General features: G+C 36.3%; 1 protein-coding gene across 6 annotated transcripts in view; it reads right to left on the bottom strand.

Moving 5' to 3' along the window:
* HDAC9 (histone deacetylase 9) overlaps positions 1-24,252 on the bottom strand; it is a 459,669-nt gene that overhangs the window by 390,621 nt on the left and 44,796 nt on the right. The window contains exon 1 of one of the 6 annotated variants that reach the window (XM_038129889.1): positions 1,910-22,598. The exons of the other annotated variants lie outside the window; for them this stretch is intronic. Within the exon in view, the coding sequence (XP_037985817.1) occupies positions 1,910-1,946 (37 nt within the window). The 5' untranslated portion in view covers positions 1,947-22,598. Of the gene's footprint in view, positions 1-1,909; positions 22,599-24,252 lie in introns of those variants that run through there. 6 annotated transcript variants of the gene reach the window in all.

Below are 24,252 nucleotides of genomic sequence, written 5' to 3'. Positions count from 1 at the left end.
GGAAATGAATTGACCAAATACCTCACTAAAATGTATCTTGTTACTGGTCCACCCAGACTTTTAAGAGCTGTGTAAATTTGCTGAGGATCCAGCAGCAGGCATTGCGATGCACTGAAGGCTGAAGCAAGGGGTGAAATTTTTTAGTGACTTGAATGAGGGAAACATTTGAAAAACTCCAAGGGGATCTCCTGTAGCTGGAGAACCAGGTAAAAGAATTGCAATAATAACAATATTTTTTAAACAGAACAAGAGGACAAGCGTTAAGATGTCTGCAAAACAAGCTTGTTTTGTCACCTACTAAGACAAAATTACTTGCTAATTACGATCATGTTGCTCAGATAAGGGATGTGGATGGCCTCAAAAAGCAACACTTCCTCCAGCTATTACTGCTCTTTTTTCTACTGTTAGACTTAACATCCAGTAAGTTCTGTAAGAAAAAGAATTGTTCTTCAATGGCTGTTGAAAGGTATCAGCATTAAGGGTAAGTTATGTGGAAGCCTTTTCATCACAGCACAGCCATATCTTAGAGGACAAGTGGCTGGCAGCCACAAGGTCACTCCCAGTTGAATGATCCACAGTTCAGCATGTTTTCTTCTGTGAGATTCAAATGGAATTACTTGTAATGTTTTTCAGCGTGAGATTACAAATAAAACTACAATTTTAAATCCTTACTTTTTGTTAACTTCATGAAGCTCCTCAAACATTTGGCTTAATGTTTTCATCTTTCTAAAGTAAATATCCAAATATGAAAGGAATACATAGCAGCCACTCTGTAAATACATACTGTAGAAACTATAGAGTGCTAATGTGGATAGACAGCTTGCAATAAAATAAAATAAAACATATTTATTAAGAACCCAAGATATATTGACAACTGTTTAGTTTTGCCTTCCCTAGGAAGAACACCCATCACTGGGGTTTTGTTTTTTGCTTGCTTGGCCTTGGGGTTCTATTGCTAGGAAAATCATGCTTCAAAAGCTCCTAATACACTCCAAGTAAAGCTATTAAGTAAAAAAAAAAATATACTGACAACAGAAGTTAGCTCATCCCACTAAATGACTGCAATAAAACAGATTCTGAACTGATGTGCCCTTCCCTAGTCTTGGGATATATTTAGCCACATCAGACACATGATCAGTACGATAAAAGAAGTAGCAAGTATAACCCCTGTTACAACTTTTGTCTGCAGACTAAGAAGCCAATCTAATTCCCATTCAGACCAGTAAATAGAGGCTAGAACCTTCCACTGTACTGCTGCCAAGACACCAGGCTTAACTTAATACAGACTTCATGGCTGGTTGACAGTTTTTTGAGCACAATCATAAACCAAGCTTATTTTAGCCTTGACTTTACATCTCCACTGTAAGTTATCCTCACTTCAAGTTATTTAATGCATTTAAAAGTGAAACTATACCATACTAAGACATAGGTGCTTGTTTATTTAGCCTATTATTTAGGACTTTAGAGTGTAATAATTATTACTACCAGAACCTGTAACAGAAACTAGCAAAGACAAATCTTCCAAATAGCAATAGCAACCATCATAACCAACCATCAGCAGAACACAGATATAGTACTTGAGAGAAATGGACATTAATTTCTCAACTCATTCAAAAAACATCGATCAACCCCCTTTTCAGACCTTACAAACTTACACTGTTTTTTCAACTGTTATCATTATTATTTTGGTAATTAGCTTAGAATTTGTCAGGTGAATATATCCTTCTGACCTTGCATGAAGTTTGGTGCTAAGGCTGGTATGTGTCCAGATTTACTCTTAGCAACACAGAAGATAATTTTTAATGGTTATGATATAATAACACAAAGCAATACATCTTACTCAAATTTAGTCACTGAGGATCATTTTCCATTCAACTTTCAGTTTAGATCTGAAATGAAAGGAACTTACCAGTTAGGGTGTACATGGTCTCTCTAATGTAACTCATGGTGGTTTAGAAAGCTAGCAAGGCTGTTCTGATATTAAAAGCAACAATGAAGGGAAGTGGTTAGTCAACTAGCTGGTTCTGTTATTCCCTCCCACTTCTTACAGCAGTACCTACCTCTGTGGGGTCATAATTCAGCTCACTACCCCAGTTCTTAGTTTTGTTTATTTTTTAAAAAACAAAACCAAAAGAAGTATGACAACACCTTTGCAGGATTATTCGTGTTTCAAACCAGATGTTCAATACCTATAATCATTATACTAGATACCACATCCAAGCAGTGGTAATCTCTGTTTACTTAGAGGGAAAACTAAAAAAAAAAAAAATCACAACCAAAAATCTACTTAACAGCAGTTTTTCTCTTTGCTGCTTTGACTGAAGATAATAACATTCTGCATTAGTGGGAAGGGAAGAATAAATTATCTCTATATATCATTAGTCAAGTTACTAATAGCTCCAATCAAGCTGATTTTCAGTCAAGGGATAGGAGATTTTATTAAGGTACTTGTGCATCTGTACTTGAATAGAGGATGCCATCTAACAAAAAAAATCAGTATTTTTTAGTCACTTCAAGTGACAAAGGGTAACAAGAGACGGAAAAGAAGCAAAAATTACATACTGTTTTAAAATTAGTATGTTTAATTTTTACCTTAAAGCCACATTTGCTAACATATTTTCTTACATATACTGCATGCTTCTTCATTTCAAGTTACAATCAGGTTCTCTTGAACTTATTTCAAATTTCAATTTCACTGCTGAGTCATGATTTTTTTTTTCTAATACATGATGTTTGACACCACACATTAAAGGAACTCTGAAATAATAAGCACAATCTCAGTGTCCTCCTTTAGTAAGTTCCTTTAAGCACCAAAAATTTGCACTTGTAGCAACAGTGGAAAAAAAATAAAGAAGATATTTCCCTTTCTTTCTGTGAAATAAAATAAAATGGATTAAGATGAGTTGGTTAAAGCTGAGCCACAGAAAGACCTCAAGTTATCTTTACATTTGTAGTCTATGGTTTACTCAGTGTTTTCCTGTGGTGTTTGTAAAGTACATCAGAGATTTACTGCCTACACCCAGAGGTTTGCGTACTTAAGATAAATCATAAACTAGACCAAAGTTCCACTTCTCTCCCTACTAAAAAAAACCCCTCACATCCAAAAATCAACATGTGACTGAGGCCAGAAGGAACTGCACTCTCTGTGTTCCTCCCCATCATCCACACACCATTCCTGGTCAGCAGGATACAGAAGCTCTCCTGCTTTCATGAAAGAATGACCTGGCCACACGGCAGCAAGAACATGCCATATTTCACTTTCTCTCACATTTCTTTCTCCCATCCATAGGGATTGCCCATCTAACCCTACAGAGAAGCTACATTTTGTAAGAACTTTGAATGTACCCACAAAAGCCTATCACACATATATTGCCATGTTCTTCCACAGGTCGATTCTAACAGCATTATTGTTGCATCTCCCCAGTAACTTGGCATTCAACTGGATATCACCAAGTCGCATTTGCCGTAGCCTGACAGCACAAAAGACTTTACAATAGTATTATTAATTTCTACAATATTTAGTTACTGAGAAGACTCTGTGGAATCATGTCACTTCTCCTGAAGTGACATGAAAACACAGGAGAAAACAGGATCCTCTAAAACCTAGTAAAAATGAAACTCATGTAGGTTATTGAAAAAGACTCAGCAGGAGTAGAAATGTGGACTAGGTGATGCTGCTTGGTTTTTTTTGCAATTTCCTGGTATATTAAGCAAATAGATCACATTGATAGACACATAACACTATTACTGCTGTATGTTTCCTGTACCTCTCTATCAAGATGCTGTCCCCATAGTTTCACTTACCTGATGGTCAAAACATTTATGGAATTTCAACATATACATTGGAGTAGTTCACACAGACCATTCACAGCTCATCTGTAACCAGTGCATCTTAATGCTCAAACTGTTCTTTAGCTTAAGGACAGATGTTTTTTCTCACTTGTAATGACAGCACTGGTGCAAAGGAATCTTAGCTGTGGAGCAGCTGTGACAGCTTTCCCCTACACATATTCAAGGAAACTGGGTGTAGGCAGGTTGGTCTGTTTTTATCCAGGGTCACCTTTCACTTGATCAGGTTGCTCAGAGCTTCATTCAACCTTGTCCTGAACACTGCCAGGGGGCAGGTTGTGTTGGGGATCCACAACTTCTGTGGGCAACGTGTTCCAGTGCCTCAACACCCTCACAGTAAAGAATTTCTTCCTAAAACCTAATCTAAATCTGCTTTCCTTCAGCTCACATCCATTCCCCCTTGTCCTATCACTATACGCTCCGGTAAAAAGTCCTCTCCAGCCTTCTTGTAAACCTCTTTTAAGTACAGAAAAGCTGCTCTAAAATCTCCCTGGAGCCTTCTCTTCACTAGGCTGAACACCTCCAACCTGCAACTATCTTTAGCTATTAAATAAACAACCTATTATTCAAACTTCCATGAAAAGCCTTCAACATTTTTCATGAAAATCCACAAATTCAGGGTCCTTAGAACTCATCAGAGACATCATGTTGGAGATTCTATTAGCACACACTAACTGTGAGTCACCTCTCAATCTGCTTGTGCCTTTCTGCAGATTATAGGACAGCATGAGAAAGTTACTTAAATAACAAAACAGAGATAAATTGCCTGATTGCATCATAAAAAGAAAATACTACATTCAGGTCTTGAAGAATTAATGAAAAACTCCTTTCAATATCTGCTGAAATCTCAGCATTCATTTGTACAGTGGCTTATCAAGAAATAGCAAGCTTTAAATATTGATAGCAAATAAAAATTACTGTACCACAGCTACAGCATAAAGCTCTTTCCATTGGTCACAATATACATAACTCATATGTATACCACATGGTAAACACAACAGACATCCAGGCAACTCACAAATTTTGGAATAGTCAACTACAGCATCTACTATGCTAGTCAATCTACTTCTACATGGTTCAAATGTTGCTCCATTTGGTCAGATGTTTCTGCTAGGTGAACACCATCGCAGCAGAAAAAATAGCTACGTTTCATTTTAAAAGACAAAACATTATAAACTCAGACATTTTTTATACATTAGGTATCTATTTTTCTTCCAGCATGATTGTTAACTATGTCATCCTTGCTCTCGTGGGAAATCATTACAGTCCTCCTCCATATGTAAAATAGTAACAAAAAAAAAAAATCTCAACTGTTATGATCCCCATTTAGACCAGTTGTTATACATTACTGAAATTCCATGAGGAAGTGTAACTTTTACAAATATGGACAGCTTGTTTCATTTCCCTAAGCTGTTTCTTTAAAACATCTTTGCATAAAGGGGGGGGTGGGGGGCAGGGACGAGCAGAATCTAAAAGAAGTCTTCATATGGACAGAACAGAAATAGCATCTTTTAAAAACTGACCTGAACATTTTGATCTATTCAATTGACTGAAAACACTCGTAATTAATTTTACAAGGCCAGCACTGCACATCCCAAGGTGTATAGTACATGCTACAATGTAGCACTTCAGACATCCAGAGGACTTTGGTTTTCTGAAAGTTTCTTTTTGAATAGCAAAACCCTTCCAGTCTCCCTGTTCCCAGAGTGCAGGCATCCTGAGGCCAAGAGCTCCATCAGAGGAAAGCTTGAGAATGATACACATCATAGGAGAATCAACGCCAGTTTTCCTTTTTGGGAGCACCTTGAGGCTTCTTCAACACACAAAGACTCTGAGACTAAACAAGCGCTAAATTAAACAAGAATTCTCTTTATCCTGTGTAGGGTTACACAAGGAGCAAATTTACTTTACAAAGATGGCTTATTTTCAGAGTCTAGGAGACAAATGTAACTTATGTCTGGATCACTGCTGGTACAGGCCTCTCAAGCTGTTTCTAGATGGAGTCACTCCAAGAAGGTTCAGCACTGCCTCCTCCATGAGTGATAGTCACAAAGCAGCATCTCTCTACGTTCTTATGTTACCCATGTTCCACAGCCAGAAAAGAAACTCATTTTGTACATATTTGTTCTTACCTCATGGATCCTTGCTATGTGAAAAGACTCTGAGCATGCTAAAACTTTCTAAGTGATTTTACGTCTTTCCTAGATAATATTTTCTCTTACAGTCCAATATTCCATTATCTTTGATTATATGATCTGGGCCATTGTTCACAGTTTGACTTAAAGAAGAGATGACCAAAGCAAGATAAATGAAGCTGTCACAAAGGATTGACATCTGAAGTAAAACTCCTCAATGAAATTTACTACTCATTAACAAAACATACATTTTGGGGAAATTTTCTCACATATCAATCAAAACACAGAGAGATCAGCAGCTTATATACAAGAACAAACCATTAATGACATGTTCTACCTAACACGCTGTGATAATTATTTTTCCAATGAAAATTATGAGTTTCATATTTGCCCACAGGCATTTTCATGTGAAATTATACCACCTTTTGTAACATTTTATGTAACAGCTCTGGGCTCTCCATGCTTAAACACACATTGTACTTCATGACACATGATCTAGACACTTCCTTTTATGTCACCATGAAAAAAAATCAAGCAATAAGTCCATCTGTGATTCCATTGCTAAAAATGTCACAGGATGCTCAAAGTGAAAAAACTTTAAAAAATTAGATCAAACAGGATAAGAACCTTTTCCCTCTTTCACATTTTGGAGTATGAAGCAGACATGGAAACAAGCCAAGATATTTGCATGTATAAATCAAATTGGATATTATTTCTCCTTGAAAACTATGCTTTTTCAAACAAATTCAAAAGTACTAAAGTTGGCTCCCAAAATCCTCTTAGATTTTCCTTTAACTTCTAAATGGCACACTGAAAATATGAAAAATGGCATAAAATGTGTTACAGAACTGGTGCTTGTGGCAGTACTTAAAAAAACTCATAGTGATTTTCACATAGTGATAGTCACAATTAAGGCTTCAATTCTTAATTTATGTACTCCAGATATACCAGTCCAGTGTTGTAAAGAACCTAAATAAAGATTCTCAAAATGTGAGTCAGAAAAGTAAAATAGAAATATAAACTCTCTGGTGAATTTGAAAACTGTTGACCTGGTATAGCCAGAAAGTTTATGTCTGCAGGAATTAAAAACGGTGCAGAAAATAACAGACTATAAGTCTGTTATTTCAGTGTGGGTGCAGAGAAAGGTAAAGGATAAGTGTTGCTGAAGTGACTCTACAACTACTCTTTATCATGTTTTTAACATATGGCATGGATGCACAAAGCTCCAAATGAGGAGCATTTTGTGAGGAGCTTTTTTTAAAATCACAGGAATAAACAAGTAAAATAGAGTACTAGGAACTTCTCCACAAAGGGAGAACCATACAAAACATTTTGTTCTCCTTCATTAAAGAAAAGTGTCTTCCAATTTCTCTCCAAACTCAATATTCCAACTGTTGATTTTGGCCAGAATGCCTCAACAGGATTGCTCCCTAAAGGCCCAGATTTCACAGTTGTAGTGGCTGGTGATATTTTTGTATTCTCTTGCCTTCTTGTCTATAATTTACCTATCATTTAAGTTTCCAGGCTCCATCTGAAGTATTAGGATGATATCTGGACATGTATGAGCTATTCCTCTGCATACTTAGTGACACAGAAAATAAACCAGGGTATGTAGCCCAGGCAGGAACTGCAGAACACACCAGTAAGTACCCATGAAACAGATCCCAGACATACAGAAAGATCATGAAAATCACTAGGATTTTTTTACTTTAACTTTGATTTTTAGAAAAGAGCTCCAAGCACCAAATACAAATTTGTGCATTAAAGTTTTAATGGCAGAAATACTACCTTACCTCCTATACTTCCCTTTTTTGGTACTATTTAAGATGCAGTGATGCCTGCTGGCTCAGAGGAAAGTGATCCCAATTTTTCAGGGAATTGTAAAGGCAAGAGCTAAAGCTACTATATTTACTTTGTCTTAATACTTTCAGCAGTACAGAGAAAATCTATGGGAAGAAATCCAGAGGATAAAAATCTCATAAGGATTTCTTTCTGAGCCTTTTCTCATAGTTTCTCAATAATTTTTTGTCTCAATTTTGGAACTTTCTCCTTTTGGAACATTTTCTCCTCAGTCCTCCCCAGGAATAACAACACAAGTACTTTGTACTACATTGAGATAAGGCTGGTTTTTCAGTGATTAGGAGAGAGGGAGGAAGACAAACAGGTTAAAAACACATACATTGAGTGATTATATGACTCCTAAATTCTGTATGTTTCTCCTTTGCCAACACTTTTCCTCTTCTGAAAGAGAAGCTGTGCATGATCATGCCTTTCTTATAGACAGCAAATAGCATGTAGGTTTTTGAAGTGCAAGTGGCTCAGAAGAGACAAAAAATACTTACCCAAAACCCAATCAGAACTGATTTTTGTTTTGCCGAGACTATCCTAAGGTCTAATATTTTCTAAATGGTACATCCTGAAAAGTAAAATTTCAACAAAGAAGATTTTATTTTACGTAATATTTTTGAGGGTTTCAAAGCTCAGTGAGCACAGTCTATTCAGTCAGCTTTACGTTATGCAAAACTTGATGTAGATTTTATTTGGTAATGCCTTAAGTTCTAGTTATTCAACATCTAACTGCAGCTTAATCTTCTAATCTCTTGTTGTGCTCATCACTATGACTTTTACATATGTTAATCTCTAGTTGTTTAAGGTGAAGCTTAAACAAAAAACGCAGATGCAGAAGCATTTGAAGGTAAAGATTTTGAGGACCTGATGCACACTTCATATTTTTATAAAGAAGCTAATCTCTTCCATGAAATAGAGCAACTTCTATGAAGAAAAGTTTTAATCATCAAAACAATACTTTCTATCTTCTAAACAAACTTTGCTATTTTTTGATGAAGCATGAAAAATTTTAAATGATGCTGCACAAATGATGGTACTGGAGTTGTTTTCCAGTGTCTAAGCATATATACCTAACTGCTTCCTCAAAATCTCTTTCAGTGTCATCTTAATTTTTAATTCTAACAGGAGACAGCAGCATTTGGCTGTCAGTATCTTTAAATAGTAAGCAAACACCATGGGTCTGCCATGTACCTTTCTTGTAAGAAAAAACCCCCTGCAATTATCACTGTGTGGTACCCTGTATATCAGTGTGCACTGGAATATAAAAAGTGCCTATTATCTGTACTGCTACAGACTACAAAATATGCACCCCTAAGGCAGTACAGCAATTTACCAACGACGGTACGTCTTTAAATAACTATGTTAGAAAAATGAGCATTAAACAACTTCTAATGGCTGCATCTACAGAAAACTTCATGGCACTAAGCCACAGTTCTTTCCCATCTGAAATTTATAATTAGATACATAATTTCTTTTATCTGTATACTAATTTCTCATTGTTACAGAACATATGCTCTTCCTCAAAATAACTTGCTATTTTTGTAGTATTACTCAGCTGCATACTTCCACAAAGCTGCAAGTGTTACTTCAGATAAACTTAGTGCCTTTTTGGCTAGTTTCCATGTTACTTTAATGACAGAGAAAAAGACTACCTAATGAAGCCTGTACCTCCTCCACTGAACTTGGGCTTGCTTTGGGTGAGGGCAACAAAACCAGTTGTTTATCAGGCCCCAGTTGACTAGAGGGGATGGAAGGGAGAAAAAAATAAAAGTTTTTGTACATTTACCCTCTGGTAGATGTCCTTCAGACAGGAACAGTATCATATCCTACCTGTTAGTAACTCTAATGACTTCTTCTGTTATTTTAAGTATTTCTGAATGGAAAATAGTAGTGGTCCAAATTACACAAGTGTCTCATCAAGGGTGGATAGAAGAGCTTGTTAAACATTCACAAGATTTAACAGCACAGTTCACAAATATGATTAACATCTTTCTAAGCTTTGATATGATACACTCAGCTACAACAACTTAAAATTTCAAATGTTTTCAATTAATTACAATTGCCTCATTGATTGCTATTCAGATGTTCTGCAATTTTGTAATTTTTTAGCCATACTACAGTACTACCTCTTCCAGAACATTTTTGCATCAGCTGTTATCATTAGCACACCAATGCCACTTCCCTCCCTCAATCAAAAATATGATTGTACAAGGCATACAATTCAGCAACAAAAATTCTTATTTTATCTTTAGAAGGAACTTATTGCAATCATAAGGATATGTGGGGTTTGCTATGTATTTCTTAAAATAGAGACACCCCACACACTTCATACAGAAATAAAATATTTCAGTATTCTTCAAAATGAAGCAGCAGCTCGTTTCCTACGAGCTGTAAAAAACAAATTGACAGTCTTCCTCTGCATTTTGATCATTATGATAGATTCAAATTTGTAAAGATAGGGAAAAACAGGAATTCAGCAGGATACCTCAGTACTGGCTAAAACCTAGTTGATTTTCATTCTAAGTACGCATAAATTTCTTATCAACCATTTTTTTGCCTTTGGTTCTAGAAAACTATTTTACACCACATTACATGGAGTTTAATCAAATGCAAAAATATCTCATTTGTTTAATCACATTATTTGTACATATTCTACTCAATAATGCTAAAGTCTACAGAACCAGAAATTTATCATACAGGGATGTAAATATTTTCTAATCTAAAAAAAATTTGAAATTCTATAAATATAATTTTAACATTATAAATTTATTGAATCCTAATTTTATATACTTTAAGCCTAAAATGGACTTGCTAAACTTGGTGACTTTGGGCCACTGACCTTCCTCTGTAACTCCTCCTTTCAGGAAGGTATAAAATCTGTCCTGATAAATCCATTTGTCTGGGGACTTTCTGAGAGGCAACACACTACTTTCAAGAACTGCTTAAAGCCACAGGAAAAAAAAATGTTTTGGATGTCTAAAAATTGAGTGCAAATGAAGTTCCTTCGTCACACAGTGAATGTTGTTTCTGGACATCCAACATTAATAAACATTCTACTGGACACTGTGAACTTACTTTTCCTTGAGCACATCTTACCCCTTTTTAGCATCAGTGGTTTTTAATCTATTTTCCCTATAATCCTCAGACATGGCAATTATTATCCACGGAAAAATGATCCTAAATTGTTTGTGACCATTAAGTAAAACTGCCAGGACATAAATGAGTTGTAAGGGAAGCAACCTCCAGCTGGAGAGCACTAAAAGACCTGGGAGCAGGAATATGTCTTCAGCTGCCCCAGGAAGAATAAAACAAGAGGGTCTGACCAGTGTAGATGTTAGGCCCTCATTTGCCAGAAATAAAGACATATTTTAAACATGTCCTATCATTACCTTGTCCTATCAACATTAGCTATTCCATAAGCTACTTTTGCAGAGTTTCCCATATTTGTTACATGACTCCTGCTAAGGACAGTTCCACGTTACACAGAGTGGATGCAAAAAGCTCTCAGAAGGAAGTTGAGGCTGTTCACTGTGAGGCAGGGAGGGACAGCAGTAATGTACTGACCTTCTGTTTTCCTTTTCCATACTCCACAGCATTCCACGTGCTGCTGGTAAGTAAATTACTTGGTTTACTTAAAGCCATCAGAACAAAAGCAAAAAAGTGTAGTCATCATGTTGATTTAGTCATCAGAAATCCACTCTCTTCTACAAGCCTATTGTAACAATTTATCTGCCTGGGAGTCAGCTGCGACACATCCCAGCACAGCAGGGCCACTGTCACTTAACCACTATCATTAAACCACATGCAGCCACACAGACATGGCTAAGCTGGAGTATTCCTTGCCCCTCTCTGTATCCCACTGGGAAATTGGCCTGTCCTCTTCTCACAGAAGCATAAGGTTAACACTATGTTTTTGCTGCTGAAGCAGTGCTGGCTAGCAGAATAAGTCTTTTCAGTACTAGACATTAATATGTTGTTAAGAAAAACCTGTTTAACACTCTTATCTTTGCTGGTCAGATTATGATGAAGAAATACTTTATCAACAAAAAGGGAACTCAAAAATCCATTTAGCAGCAGATATTTGTGTATGAATGATCTTGTAGACTGAAATGGGTCCACCTGTAAATTCATAAAAGAATAAAAATAGGGAAAAAAACTGAACTATGTTACCTCAGTATATATCAGACATGCTTGGATCAAAGCTTGGTTTGAATTTATGCATTTGGTTGAAACAATAAAACAATCAAAAAAACCTCTAGATTGACATTTCTGACTGCACTTTTTCCAAAAGTATTCTGGTCCATACTTTGAAAGAGCTACTGTTCAGTCATTGAAACTATTCATTATTCAAAAGAGATGAAGCTGTGCATCTAACAGCCTTCAAATACCTTGATAATACTTTCTCACTTTCCATTTAGTGAAGAAGAGCCAAGATCAGATTATAGTTTTCCCTTTAAAAAAATAAAACCTTTCTTTAAAAAAACCCTACAAAACCTCTTAGTTTAAGAATTAAGAAGTCAACAGAAACATGCTACAACTCCAACTGGTTGTTGGATGAAATATAAGGTAAGACCAATATCTTAGCTTTATCAGTACTCTCAAGCAGATGTCCAGGGAAAAGTAACAACAGGACATATATGATGCTCCCTCAAATAGCCTTCAAGAATCCAAACCCTTCAAGGAACTTTTTGAGGCAGATATGATTATGTTATGCTAAAAACCTTCAGGCATTTCTCCTTAAGTACTTGTTTACAATCCCTGTAGACTCAGGTTATTAAAAAAAAAAAAAAAAAAAAAAAACACCCCTTCCTTTATTTTGAACCTGTTCCCTACCAGCTTCCCTCGACACCCTTAAGTACCCATGGGAAGCCCACGCTGGAGCAGGCTCCTGGCAGCACCTGTGGAGCCATAGAGAGAAGATCTAAGCTGGAGCCCATGCTGGAGCAGCCTGCTCCTGAAAGACAGTACCCAGGGCAAAGATACTCACATGAAAAAGAAATTTAGGAGTGAAACTGAGCCTGGAAGAAGGGAGGGATGACAAAAAGGTGTTTTAAAGGTTTGGGGTTTACTTTCTCATTATTCTATTCTGATGTGACTGGGAATGATTTAATTTCTCCAAGTGAGTCTGATTTGAAAGTGAGAGTCATTGGTGAGTGATCTCTTCCTGCCTTTATCTCTGTACACCATCCTTTCACTATATTTTCTCTCTCCCAAGTAGCTGAGGAGGGGAGGGATAGAGCAGCTTTGGTGGGCACCTGGTATCCAGTAAGGATCTACCCACCACAACTGGAAAAGGACGTGGCTATGAGTGCCAGTCAAAACCCTGACATCTGACACCTAAAAGGTTAATTTGACCAAAACCAGACTGCAAAATACCTCCAGAATTGACTAATTCCATGTATTTGAATTAGCGAACAAAAGAAACAAACAAAAACCAACAACAACAAAGCAAACTCATTAGAATATTTTAATCATTATTTAATTCACCTGTCTGGGACTCGCTCTCATGGTTTACTAGAACTGATCCTCAGTGATTTTGTTGTCCAGATCTGCTGGCTCTTTAGAATTCTGAAAATACAGCTAAACTTTCAGATTCTTATAAAACAGCACTTCAGGATCTTTGATTTCACACAAATTTTGGCCTGCTATGAAAATGAACCATTCTTCAGATGAGAGCCTGATCTATCACATATCTAAAATATGTGCTGTTTCAACCCCTATTGTGATTATTGTGATTGCATCTCTTATGCTGTAAAAAAACTGAACCACAAACCCAACGTACTTTACATTGCTTGCAAATATTTTTTTAAAAATCTTGTAATGTAAAACAAATGTTTCAGAAAATTATTATTGCTTATTAAGGAAAGCATCTTTCTCACAGTCCTACATTCACATTGAAATAATCCAGGAATTTGTCAATCACAAACTATTCAGCAGATACCAGAAACATAGTTTGGCATGCAAAGAAGTATTAGGAGTTTGAATGACACATTTATTGATAAAGTATGAATATATTCATTCTAAGTGTATATTTCTACATCACAAACTAGATTTAGTTTTCCAGCTAAAGAAAACTAACTTTTTGTAAATTCATGTTCAGCCTACTGTTATATAACCCTGATTAATACTGTTAACTCCTGCGAATCTTGCATTTTTTGTAAAGAAATCTTCTATCAATAGAAAAAAAAAAATAGCACATTGGTGTGACAAAATTCAAACATTTGAGTTTGATTATGAGTATAATTTAATAAGTAGTTTATCTCTTCAAGCATCCAGGAGACATCTTAAATGCATGTTTAAGACGTATTTGCATTTCTTTTACCTTTAAATTTTTGGCATTTCCAGCAGATTAAAATATAAGTATGCAGGAATTGAAAGATATGAAAACTCAAGCCCTGTGAAACCATTTTCCAACAAAATTATTTTAATTTATTCAGGATAGAAATGGAAATAAATCTTTTGAACACATACTGAGCACAGAAAATTGCAATGAGACTTCAATATGATTATTATAACGTGAGGGGGAATGTAGAGAAGCATTAGTATAGCAGCTTGGAAATGAGAATTTCTAAGGATACAGGCATCAGATAAGCACCAACAGGGGTCACAATGCCTTTCTGTCCAGGAGAAGCAACAATAATTTTCAAATATCAGAAAATAAAGCAAAATATTACAACTCTATCATCAACCAGCCAAATATACAATACCATAGGATAAAAAAATTAAAATTATAGAATATTTATGATGTAAGAAAGATGAGGGCCACAGGTAGGTCTTAGCATTACTCAGGACTGAGAAGACCCAAGTGTGTTGTGTGCGCTACAACTGCATGAGCTTTCATGCACCCTCCTTTTGCCCCTTTCTCTTTCCTCACAGAGATATTTCATGTAAAAAAGGAAAAAAGATCTGTCAGATGCATCAGACATTTTATTTCTGTCTGACAGGAAAAGTGGCAACAATCATTTATTCAAATATGTTAAGCTTTACACACATAAAGTTATAGAGAGAGTGGAAGAGCACTCAGAAGTAGACCTAGAACTAAAAGCTACTGCTTTTACACACAGAATTAATATGTTCACACAGACTATCATAGTAAATGAAATTAGCTACAAGTCAAATATTAAAATACCAAAATAAAATTGCTGGAAACTTAATTATTTAGCATATACAGAAAAAGCCAGAAAAGGGATGACACTTTTCTCTTCCATCACAAGCATAATCTTGACTCTCAGATGTAACAAAGAACAAGCCCACACTGATTTTTTGTGGTATTGCCTTATTTAAAAAAATGTAATACTATTAAAGTAAGGGGATTTTTTTTTTTGCTTGAAGATACATATTTGAGGAAAACTCTGATTAATTAAAAATTTATTCCAATGTTAATTAGTTTGGAGAGTAATTAGTAGCTATACATCCACCCTAAGTAATATTAAAATGGTTTCATTTACTGAAGTTCTATTTATTCACAGATCTATTTCTTCTTTTCCTAATTTTTTTTTTTGTGAAAAATGATATGGAAATCACTCAGCAAATTCTGCCATAAGATCAACGTCCTTTCAAACACGAAAAGGGAAACGTATCACTTTATAGGTTGTAACAAAAGCTAGAAAAAAGCAGATAACCATACACTTCAACAGATACATTGCACAGGAGGGAATATACTACCAGATGGAATAAAAAGCTCAGCACTTTTCCAAGAACTAGCCTATCATATCATCTGTCTCCTGATCACTAGCTATGAATACATATAATGGGTCCTCTTGCTTACAAATACCAACATACTCTAAATCAAAAAATGATGGTTTTGCTTACAGTAACATAGTGAGTTGAAAACAACCCAAAAATTCCAAACAGCACAATCACCAAAAGACCTAGGTAAAAAACAGTTCTAGACATTTAATCTTAAATGAAGAAGAAATTCAAATGAATATCAAAATATTTGAAATTAATCCAGACTTGCTTTTAAAAAACTATGGTTAAACTAATTTGACCCCATTATGGATACTCATTCAGGATTAAATTAACTCCATACAGTTTAGGTCACCTCCAAAAAAATTAATATAAATTAAATTAAGGAACCTAATTTTAAAAGCATTCTGAACAAGGATTTAATGCAATTTAACAAATCTGCTTCAAATCTGGTTAGTGTATATTAATTTTTTCCTGTCCTTGTGTAAACCAACCCAAAGATCCTGGAAATGTTATCCTGCATAAAAACCTGGGAAGGTTTAAGAGCATACCCCATAATGTATGCAAGACTTTCTACAATAAGTGAAGGTCTTTATTACAGCTTTATTTTTTTTCTGCCTAATTTTTTTTTTTTTCAAAGGGGACATTTGTGTTTAAATTATAAAACTTAGAATTTTTTTTTCCTGTAGTAAATCAATTTCCCTCTTGTAGCAGTGTTAAAATGAGGACAAGGATCTACTTTTAGACTAATACTAAAAGTAATCACAGAGGAAGATTTCCAACTAAGCTTAGAAACTTTCATAATAAACCAGCATTTCCATGTTTAAGAAAGTTTATTTTTATATAGGAAATTCGGCATTTTCCAGGAAAACACTGGTTTTTACTCTTAAAATCTAAAAACAAAGGGTGCAGTATGTGAAACCTGTGGTCATTTGCTGTTTTCAGTGTTTAACCCTTATTTATATGTAGGCATAAAACAATCTTAAACACAGCCAATTAATATGTTAATTTCATTTCATGTAGAAATTCAAGCAGATAGTAAGATATTTTAAAATTATCCATCTTTTACAGGGAAGACCAAGATTATCTGGCTTACAATAACTCTCAGACCATGCACAGCAAGAAGGAAAGGAGGAACACAAGGTTCTGATTGGCAAGGAAGGAAAGGCAACGCTACCTCCTAGTAACCTGTCTGCACTTGTGCACCAGGCATGGTCTTTCAGGATGGAGCTTCCATCCCCTAACTGGGGGCATGTTGGGCTGCTCCTGCAAATGCTTCTGAGGCTATTCCAGCCAAAATGTACCAGATTAGCAAAACCCTAATATTTAAACTATTGACAGCAATCTTCTGAAATGGCATGCAGTGATAGGACAAGGGTTAACAGCTTAAAACAAAAGAGGACAGGTTTAGATTAGGTATTAGGAAGAAATTATTTACTGGAGGGTGGTGAGGGACTGGAACAGGTTGCCCAGAGGGGTGTGGATGCCCCATCCCTGGAAGTGTTCAAGGTCAATTTGGATAGGGCTTTCCAGTCTAGTGGAAGGTGTCCTGCGCTGAATACATTGGAATGAAAAATTCTTCCTTGTGATACTTTTTAAGTGAAATACATAGATATTTGATGAAGCATTTTCAAAGGAAATTACTTGAAATTTTAGAAGTTAGAGCACAATCACAAAATTCAGAAGTCAATTATTTGCTCTAAATTTGCTCAAAAAAATGATTGCCTGCTTTTCCTTCCCTTAAAAGTAACCATCTCCCATTAAGAACTGCAAATATCTTTACTGGTACAACATACATCTTTGCTTATATCCATTCTGCTGAACAGCACAGCCAACATAAAGCTAATTCTGTGTCCCACCTTAATCTCCTCCATAGGCAGATGTGAAAGGGAGGAAAACAGTAGATAAGCAATGGATTCTCTCTTCTACCAGATTCCTAACAAAGGAAACACTGAAGTCTTAGCCAAGGGGCTCGGACGATCTTATTTCCCTTTCCTCTCTTGCTCTCCTGTTTAGGAGTGGGTCATAATTATCCCAAGGCAAATAGAGTAGCAACCATTTTTAGGTCACTGACAAAATATTTAAGTGAGAAAGCCTGGAACAATCAGATCATCACAGAGCTTTTTCTACAGCTGGGATGATCTAAATCCAGGCACTCATCAATTTAAGACTGAATGTCATGTATACAGCTACTTAAAAATTCATCTGCACAGCTTTATCACTTCTGCTGTCAAAAACTAGTAAATTCTTATAATTTGATTTCAGTCTAAAACATCTTAGAAACTGACTCTAAGTGTTACTATTTTAAGAACCACTTGTAAATTGAACCTGTAATCATGCTCAGGCAAGGACAGATTTGCAAGTTCTTAAATCGCTAGTAGTTTCTGCCAATAACCAAACAGACCAAACAGGAGCAATTTCTTTTTTTTGTTTAAGTCAATAATTGCATTTTTAAAGCACATTTAAAAGTTAATTTCATACTGAAATGTGTCCAAAAAACCTTCTGACCTAGAACTCTGCTTGGCATCAATTAGTATAGAAAAAAATCACAGGCCACAAAGAACTGATTAAACTACTTCTTACAGCTAAAAAAAAAAATCTCATGACTCATGGGTGTGACAGGTGCAAAAGAATTAAAGTTGAGAAGAGAATGCCACACTACCAATTTCAGACAGATTTGCATTGTAAATATGTTTAAATATAAGCATTTAGGAAAATAAAACAAACACATCTTAACCAACCCACCACTAAGCTAGTTCAGGCAGCTAGTGCTACCTTTAGAGACAGGTTGGAATTTTTGTGTGGTTCCTCACGGGAGGCTTAAATTTGTAAGATGATGACAATTTGCATAGAAGAGATTGAAGCCAAAGAAGTTTGGGAGATTGGATAAAGCAGAGAAAGACAAATTTTTATTGAATAGAATGAAAACATTACCGAGAAAACGGCATTTCATTCAGAAAATACAATTATTCATTTAATTACACCTAATAGTGCTAAGATTAGAGGAAAAAAACCTAGAATATCAAAGGAACATCAAGACTCTAAATCCAGTTTTCACAGAAAATGTAAAACACTGATGGGAGAAGGACATGGAGAGATTTAATCACTCAATATGACTACTTTATGCCAACTGCAAGTAACTTGCATCATCTGCCTGTAAAACAGGCACCTTAATAAATCCAATATATTAAAAGCCTTCACTTAAACCAAGACTCGTTTTCTGGATCTTCTGCACAACCATCTTCATCTACATCCTTGCTTAAAAAGGCTGCAAGCTGGTCACTTGCTTCTCAGGTTTGTAGAGCTTGGCTTTTGTTACAATAACTCCTAAAAGAGACTACTTCCTCAAATGTATCCCACCTGCTTCCCCCAGGTTTTCCTATAATCGTAACACCAGTCCAGCTATGGAAGTACAAGACTGAACAGCAATTTATATGCACGTGGCATATTGCAGGTCTGGGACCCTGCAATTTCACACTAAGCTGCCCCAGATGCAGGCCAGTAGACCTCAAGAACAGAGTTAGGATGATCCTGCAGTTTGAGGTATTTGCCATTAAGCCTTCCAATCAAAGCATAATCCCCCACCCCAAGCAGTTCTGAATCAAAAACAAAGCAGACTTGAGTTTCAGTTTCCCACTTCCCAGACTAGTCACTGAGATGCCTAGATGTAGTCTGAACACAGGACACTAACACCAGCTGGTGAATTGTGGAAACTGCCAAGCCTCAGAGGAGGTTTTGGTTTTAATACTATCAGTTAAGCAAGTGTGCAAGAAAGCCTTCCTGAAATCATATGGGCTGTTGCTTGATGTGCACTTGCCAGATATCACTCTGACACACTTCCTGTACTTTGTGTAATGTCTTACTCCTGCAATCTGACTTCATACAACTCCCACTGATCACTTCATTATTAATTTAATTTATATCCTTTTCCCCTTGCTTTCAGTAGGATTGTTCCCAGAATAAGAGCTTTCCTGTGCAAAGATGCATAGTCATAATCCAGCTCCTGCTGAATACAGCTGTGAGAAGTAATTGTGCATGCCTTTGAGTTTGGTATTATGTAACCTTCCTTTGGCTTACCCACATGGAGAAATATTAAAATAAATTAACATTTTACTGGCTCTGTAATTGGAAGTGTCTCTTCGAAACAAATATGTTTATCAAACAGTTTGACTAGGAAAATACATTACTGTAGCTGCAGTTACCCAAATTACATGCTGTCTAAAGCAAAAAGGGCAAAAGCCATCTGGCTCCATATAACTTACATTTTCTAGACAGCTTGCAGCTGGTTCTGATTAAGCAGCATCTCAGTACTCCCAGAGATCTATTTTTAACTCTGCAACTTTATTTTTAGTGCTCGCACATCCAAGGCACATGGTGTTTACATTAATAAATGAACAACCGCCTACAGTTAAAATCTTTGTGCAATTCTTGTGGCACAGTCACTGCGCAGCATAGATGGATGGTTAAATAAAACATCATGTGTTCTAACTAAGGAGACCTTGTGCACCTCCTGCCTCTTTACAGGGCTGCAGAAAGTACCTCTGGACAGCTGGAACGGCAGGAACAAGACAGTGATGGATAACAAGATGATTTACTTCTCAAGTAACATTGGGTGGCATACCTAACCCCTGAACAGAAAAATCTCTCTTTTTTTTAAATTGTGGAATAATTATCAATGTACAATTCAAAATTACTGAAATCTGCTGCTAAAGCCCTGAAAACGTCAGAACAGTGGATGCTGCAAGCCCAGGAAGCATTATTATATTTCTGTCTTTTATGTACTCACATGAACACAGAGTTTATACCTGATTCTTGACTGGAAAATATCAGATAATTCTTGCACCATTAAAACACCCCTCTCAAAAGAATGGTAAAGACATGCACCAGAAAGGTTAAATGTAGAATATGTTTTGTGATTTTTTTTTATGGTCTCTTACTGTTTCATTCCATGGTATAACTGAACTGCCACATCATAACTGGGGAGTGAAGGAAGGCTAAGACAAATAAACAGGTATAATGGAGTCAAATGCAGCTAGTCTAAAGATAACTCATGCTCAGTTTCGTAGTAATAACTCCATTTGGCATGAACGTGCAACTTACTGTATTGCATAGACCACGGTGTACATGCAATATCCTCCATCTCAGATCTTTGCTCTTCCCAACCAAAGCAGGCAGCTGCACCAGCCAGTGGGGGTTGTCAAAGGGACCTGCTGGCATTCTGCTCCCAGAGTGCATGCCCCCGGAATTGGTTCTGGGCAGTTATACCTAAAGGACTATTAATCCTGAATGTAAAAGGTTTTTACTTCTTCCAGAAACACTTCCCAGAGGTAAGAAAACACACAACACAGCAAAAGTAATCCAGATTTCCTTTTAGCATGCAATTAAAGGAATTTGCTCTTCCAGTCCATATCCACTGTGCAACATCACTAATATAACTAACCTCAAAACTAGTGCCAGCTAAACACCTTAGAAACCTATCAGTGGGAATGCTTTCAGCACCATAAAGTACTGACTAGCTGTAAAATCTTAGTCAACTTTGAAACAAATCTCCATTTCAGCATCTAGGCATGCAGAGCACTACTGAAGCTAGTCCCAGTTCCCTTGTGACACTGAGGACAAGTGCCAAGAGGAAGGGAGGCTATTTCCCCAGGAAGTTCTTTCAAAAAATTTCTTTTCCTCGCTAACACTTTAGACACACTTATTCTCATGAATTCTTAGGTTTCTGCACATGTCTTCTCTATATACCTTTTTCTTACATTCTTGTTCTTAGATTCTTTTAATCTAAGCCCGGTGCTTCCCACCTCCATGGCTTTTAACATCTTCACTCTATCTCACTTTCCCTTCTCTATGCTGCTTTCACGCCCGTGTCACTGTCCTTCTTCCAAATACCAATGCTGGTTTGCTTAATTTTTCAGTTTCCTGGCTGAGGAGTTTCTTACTGAAAGGATTTATAAAAAGGATAATACTGATTTATTAAATTCCAATATGCTTTTGGGGGTCTGCACCCCAAGGACAGCCACTGCAGTTTAGTCTCCCTGACAGAAAAATGAATGGTGCCTCCACAAGTCTATAGGGACTCCTTATCAGCTATTTGAAATAAAAACATTTTTCATCTAGCACAGATTCCTTGGATGGTAATGGCTTAAGGAGTGCACAAAGGAACAAGCTTTATTGTATGTTAGGCAAGTAGCATCCAATGTATCCAATAACATGGTGCAAAAGGCATGTTCTAATACACCAGACTAAAAAGCTAAAACATTTATGAAGTCACAGAAATAACACATGGGAAAGGTGATCGAGTATTTCATGTAGAAGCACTGTGTTTTGAGTTCCACTCTTTTCTTCTACTCTTTAAAAATAGCTGAATAGCAAAGACAAAGTACTCCGTGGCTATTTCAGGATTTTCCTGACTTAGCGTACATGTTCTCATGAATTTGCCCACAAAAAATAGTCTAGGGCAACTGCTGAATGCTTCAATAGGGAAAAAAAATATATTCATCAGGATCTTAGGCAGCTTTTGAGCAATATAAAAGAGTGCTCTTTGCACCCACAGCAACTACTGAAAGCTGAGCTGGGGATATCTAAATGAGCTGTATTCACTTTAAGTCACTAAAGATATACTTCAAGGCTAGAGAAACAGCTGCAAGCACCTTAGGGGGTGCTGTGAAAGATATCTGATGTCTCCTTTCTTCATGAAGCTAAAGTTTGTGTATTGTGCGCTGGCCTTTATTGTGAGGTGCTGCTTCAAAATAGTACTCTTTTAAAGTACAGAGTAGATGCTTTTTTGATAGAAGTGATGTGAGTCACACAACACAGAGCACACACAACACCTCATTGTCTCTATACCTACAGAAAACCTTTTTTTTGCTCTATCATACCCCAGATCAGTAATCCATTGAAAATTTCTCACCCAGAAAATTTTCCATTTCCCAACAGAGGAAAAATCAAGAATATAAAAAACATTAAACTTGTGTAAATGAATAACATCAACATTGAATTTTGAAAAATCTGCAGTCTTGCAAAGCAATATGCAGCCTTAAAGAGCAGTACACAGAGGAAGCCATGTGCAAGGACTTGTCATCTCCATTGCTCCATTGTAGGATATAAAGGCAATATCCTACAGTCAAGCATTGCGGGGTGCAAACCCTTATTAATCCATAATCCAGACAATTGATAATGACTATATCTGAGAATTGAGGGTTACAAAGCAATGAGAGATTAATAAACAATAAGTACTTGCATGATTTTAATTTTATGGAAGAGAAACTTTCACTTTCAGGTAGCACCTTAAAAATCTAAGAGAAAAAAATACTAAGAGATTTTAAATTGTTATCTATGAAAAAAGGTTAAAGTAACAGATTTTTACAATTTAGTTAAGAGAAGACTGGAAAGAACAAGTAATGAATGATATCCTAGGAGAAGAACATTGAACAAGTTAGAGGGTAAAATAGCATGGCAGAGGTCATAAGTCCTGTTGTCTTCAGGTCATCTGTTAACTATAATTGATAACAAAGGGAACTTGGGGCAGGAATTCAGGGATCCAAAAATAGCTCAGAGCTTTGCTTTGGCAGAAACTGCCAAAATGTTAAAGCAGAAATTTTGAACTCAAAATATCTTATGTTTAACTAATGGGAGTTTTGTCAAACCATCTCAGGTTTCTTTCCTTTCTGTCAGAATTTCCTGCCAGACATCAGTACTTGAAGGAGACTCCCTTCTGGAACAAAGACAGAGGTTGACAACATCAACACCCCACATCACAGCCCAACTACAGTCATCACAAAAATTAGGTATTACCTCAGGACCTCTGACAGCTGCCCAGATTCGTCATTATTAAAAAACAAACAAACAAAACAAACATCTAGATATTACATTACATCAAAATCCTCCTCTGCAGAGAATAGGAGTCCAAAACCACATCATTTGTGTTAATCTGTTTCAGGCCTCATTAAACTGTCAAAAGAAATTCTCAGAGTTTACAAATCTTGCATCTCTAAACTGCAATGCTAAACAGAAATAGATTTAACTAGTAGAAATATAAATATTTATTATATAGTAAGTATTTTTCTACATCACAGAGAGAAACAGGTTGTCAAGGGGAACTGTGGAACTTACTGTGGTATTAGCTTTTAAAACTGAAAATTATCTTCTTAGAGATGATAATTTAAGAAAAAAACAAACTCTGAGGCAGATTCAAACCATGAGTTTCATTGGTCTAGCAGGGCTTGGATCCACCCACAATGTGCACACCATCATCTGAAGTAAAGTATGACACACACCCCTCCCCAATTTAAACCATACCTTGAGCTCCCTTTAGACATTAATTTGCTAAATGCTACAAAGCAGTGCCTTATTTCTAGATTAAAATATTCCATACACTCTAACATTTAAGCTTGTGCAATGAAGTTTTGAAATTGCTACCAGCTTCAAAATCAGGGTGCAACAAAATAGTCTTGATTTTTGTGAGTCACCAAATCTGCAAATTACCTGTTATAAGTGTTATAATTATCACTGCAGAAACACTTATTCTGCAGAAACACATCTGCCAGAGACAAAATTAGGAGGTGGTGTGTGGGTGTGAAAACAATAGAAGTTGGCAAACATGCCTTTTTTAGGGTATTCAATATAACCAGTATTCATACAGCTAACCTAATGAAGAACCAAAAACTTTTTATTCATGGAGTTCAATCTAACTTCTTGTATTATGCAACATTTTAGAAACACAGCCTTACCA

This window comes from Motacilla alba, chromosome 2 (assembly GCF_015832195.1).
Source record: "Motacilla alba alba isolate MOTALB_02 chromosome 2, Motacilla_alba_V1.0_pri, whole genome shotgun sequence".
In the NCBI taxonomy this organism is placed as follows: domain Eukaryota; kingdom Metazoa; phylum Chordata; class Aves; order Passeriformes; family Motacillidae; genus Motacilla; species Motacilla alba.
Note: the sequence above shows the minus strand (reverse complement) of the source record. Positions and strands in the feature narration are given on the sequence as shown.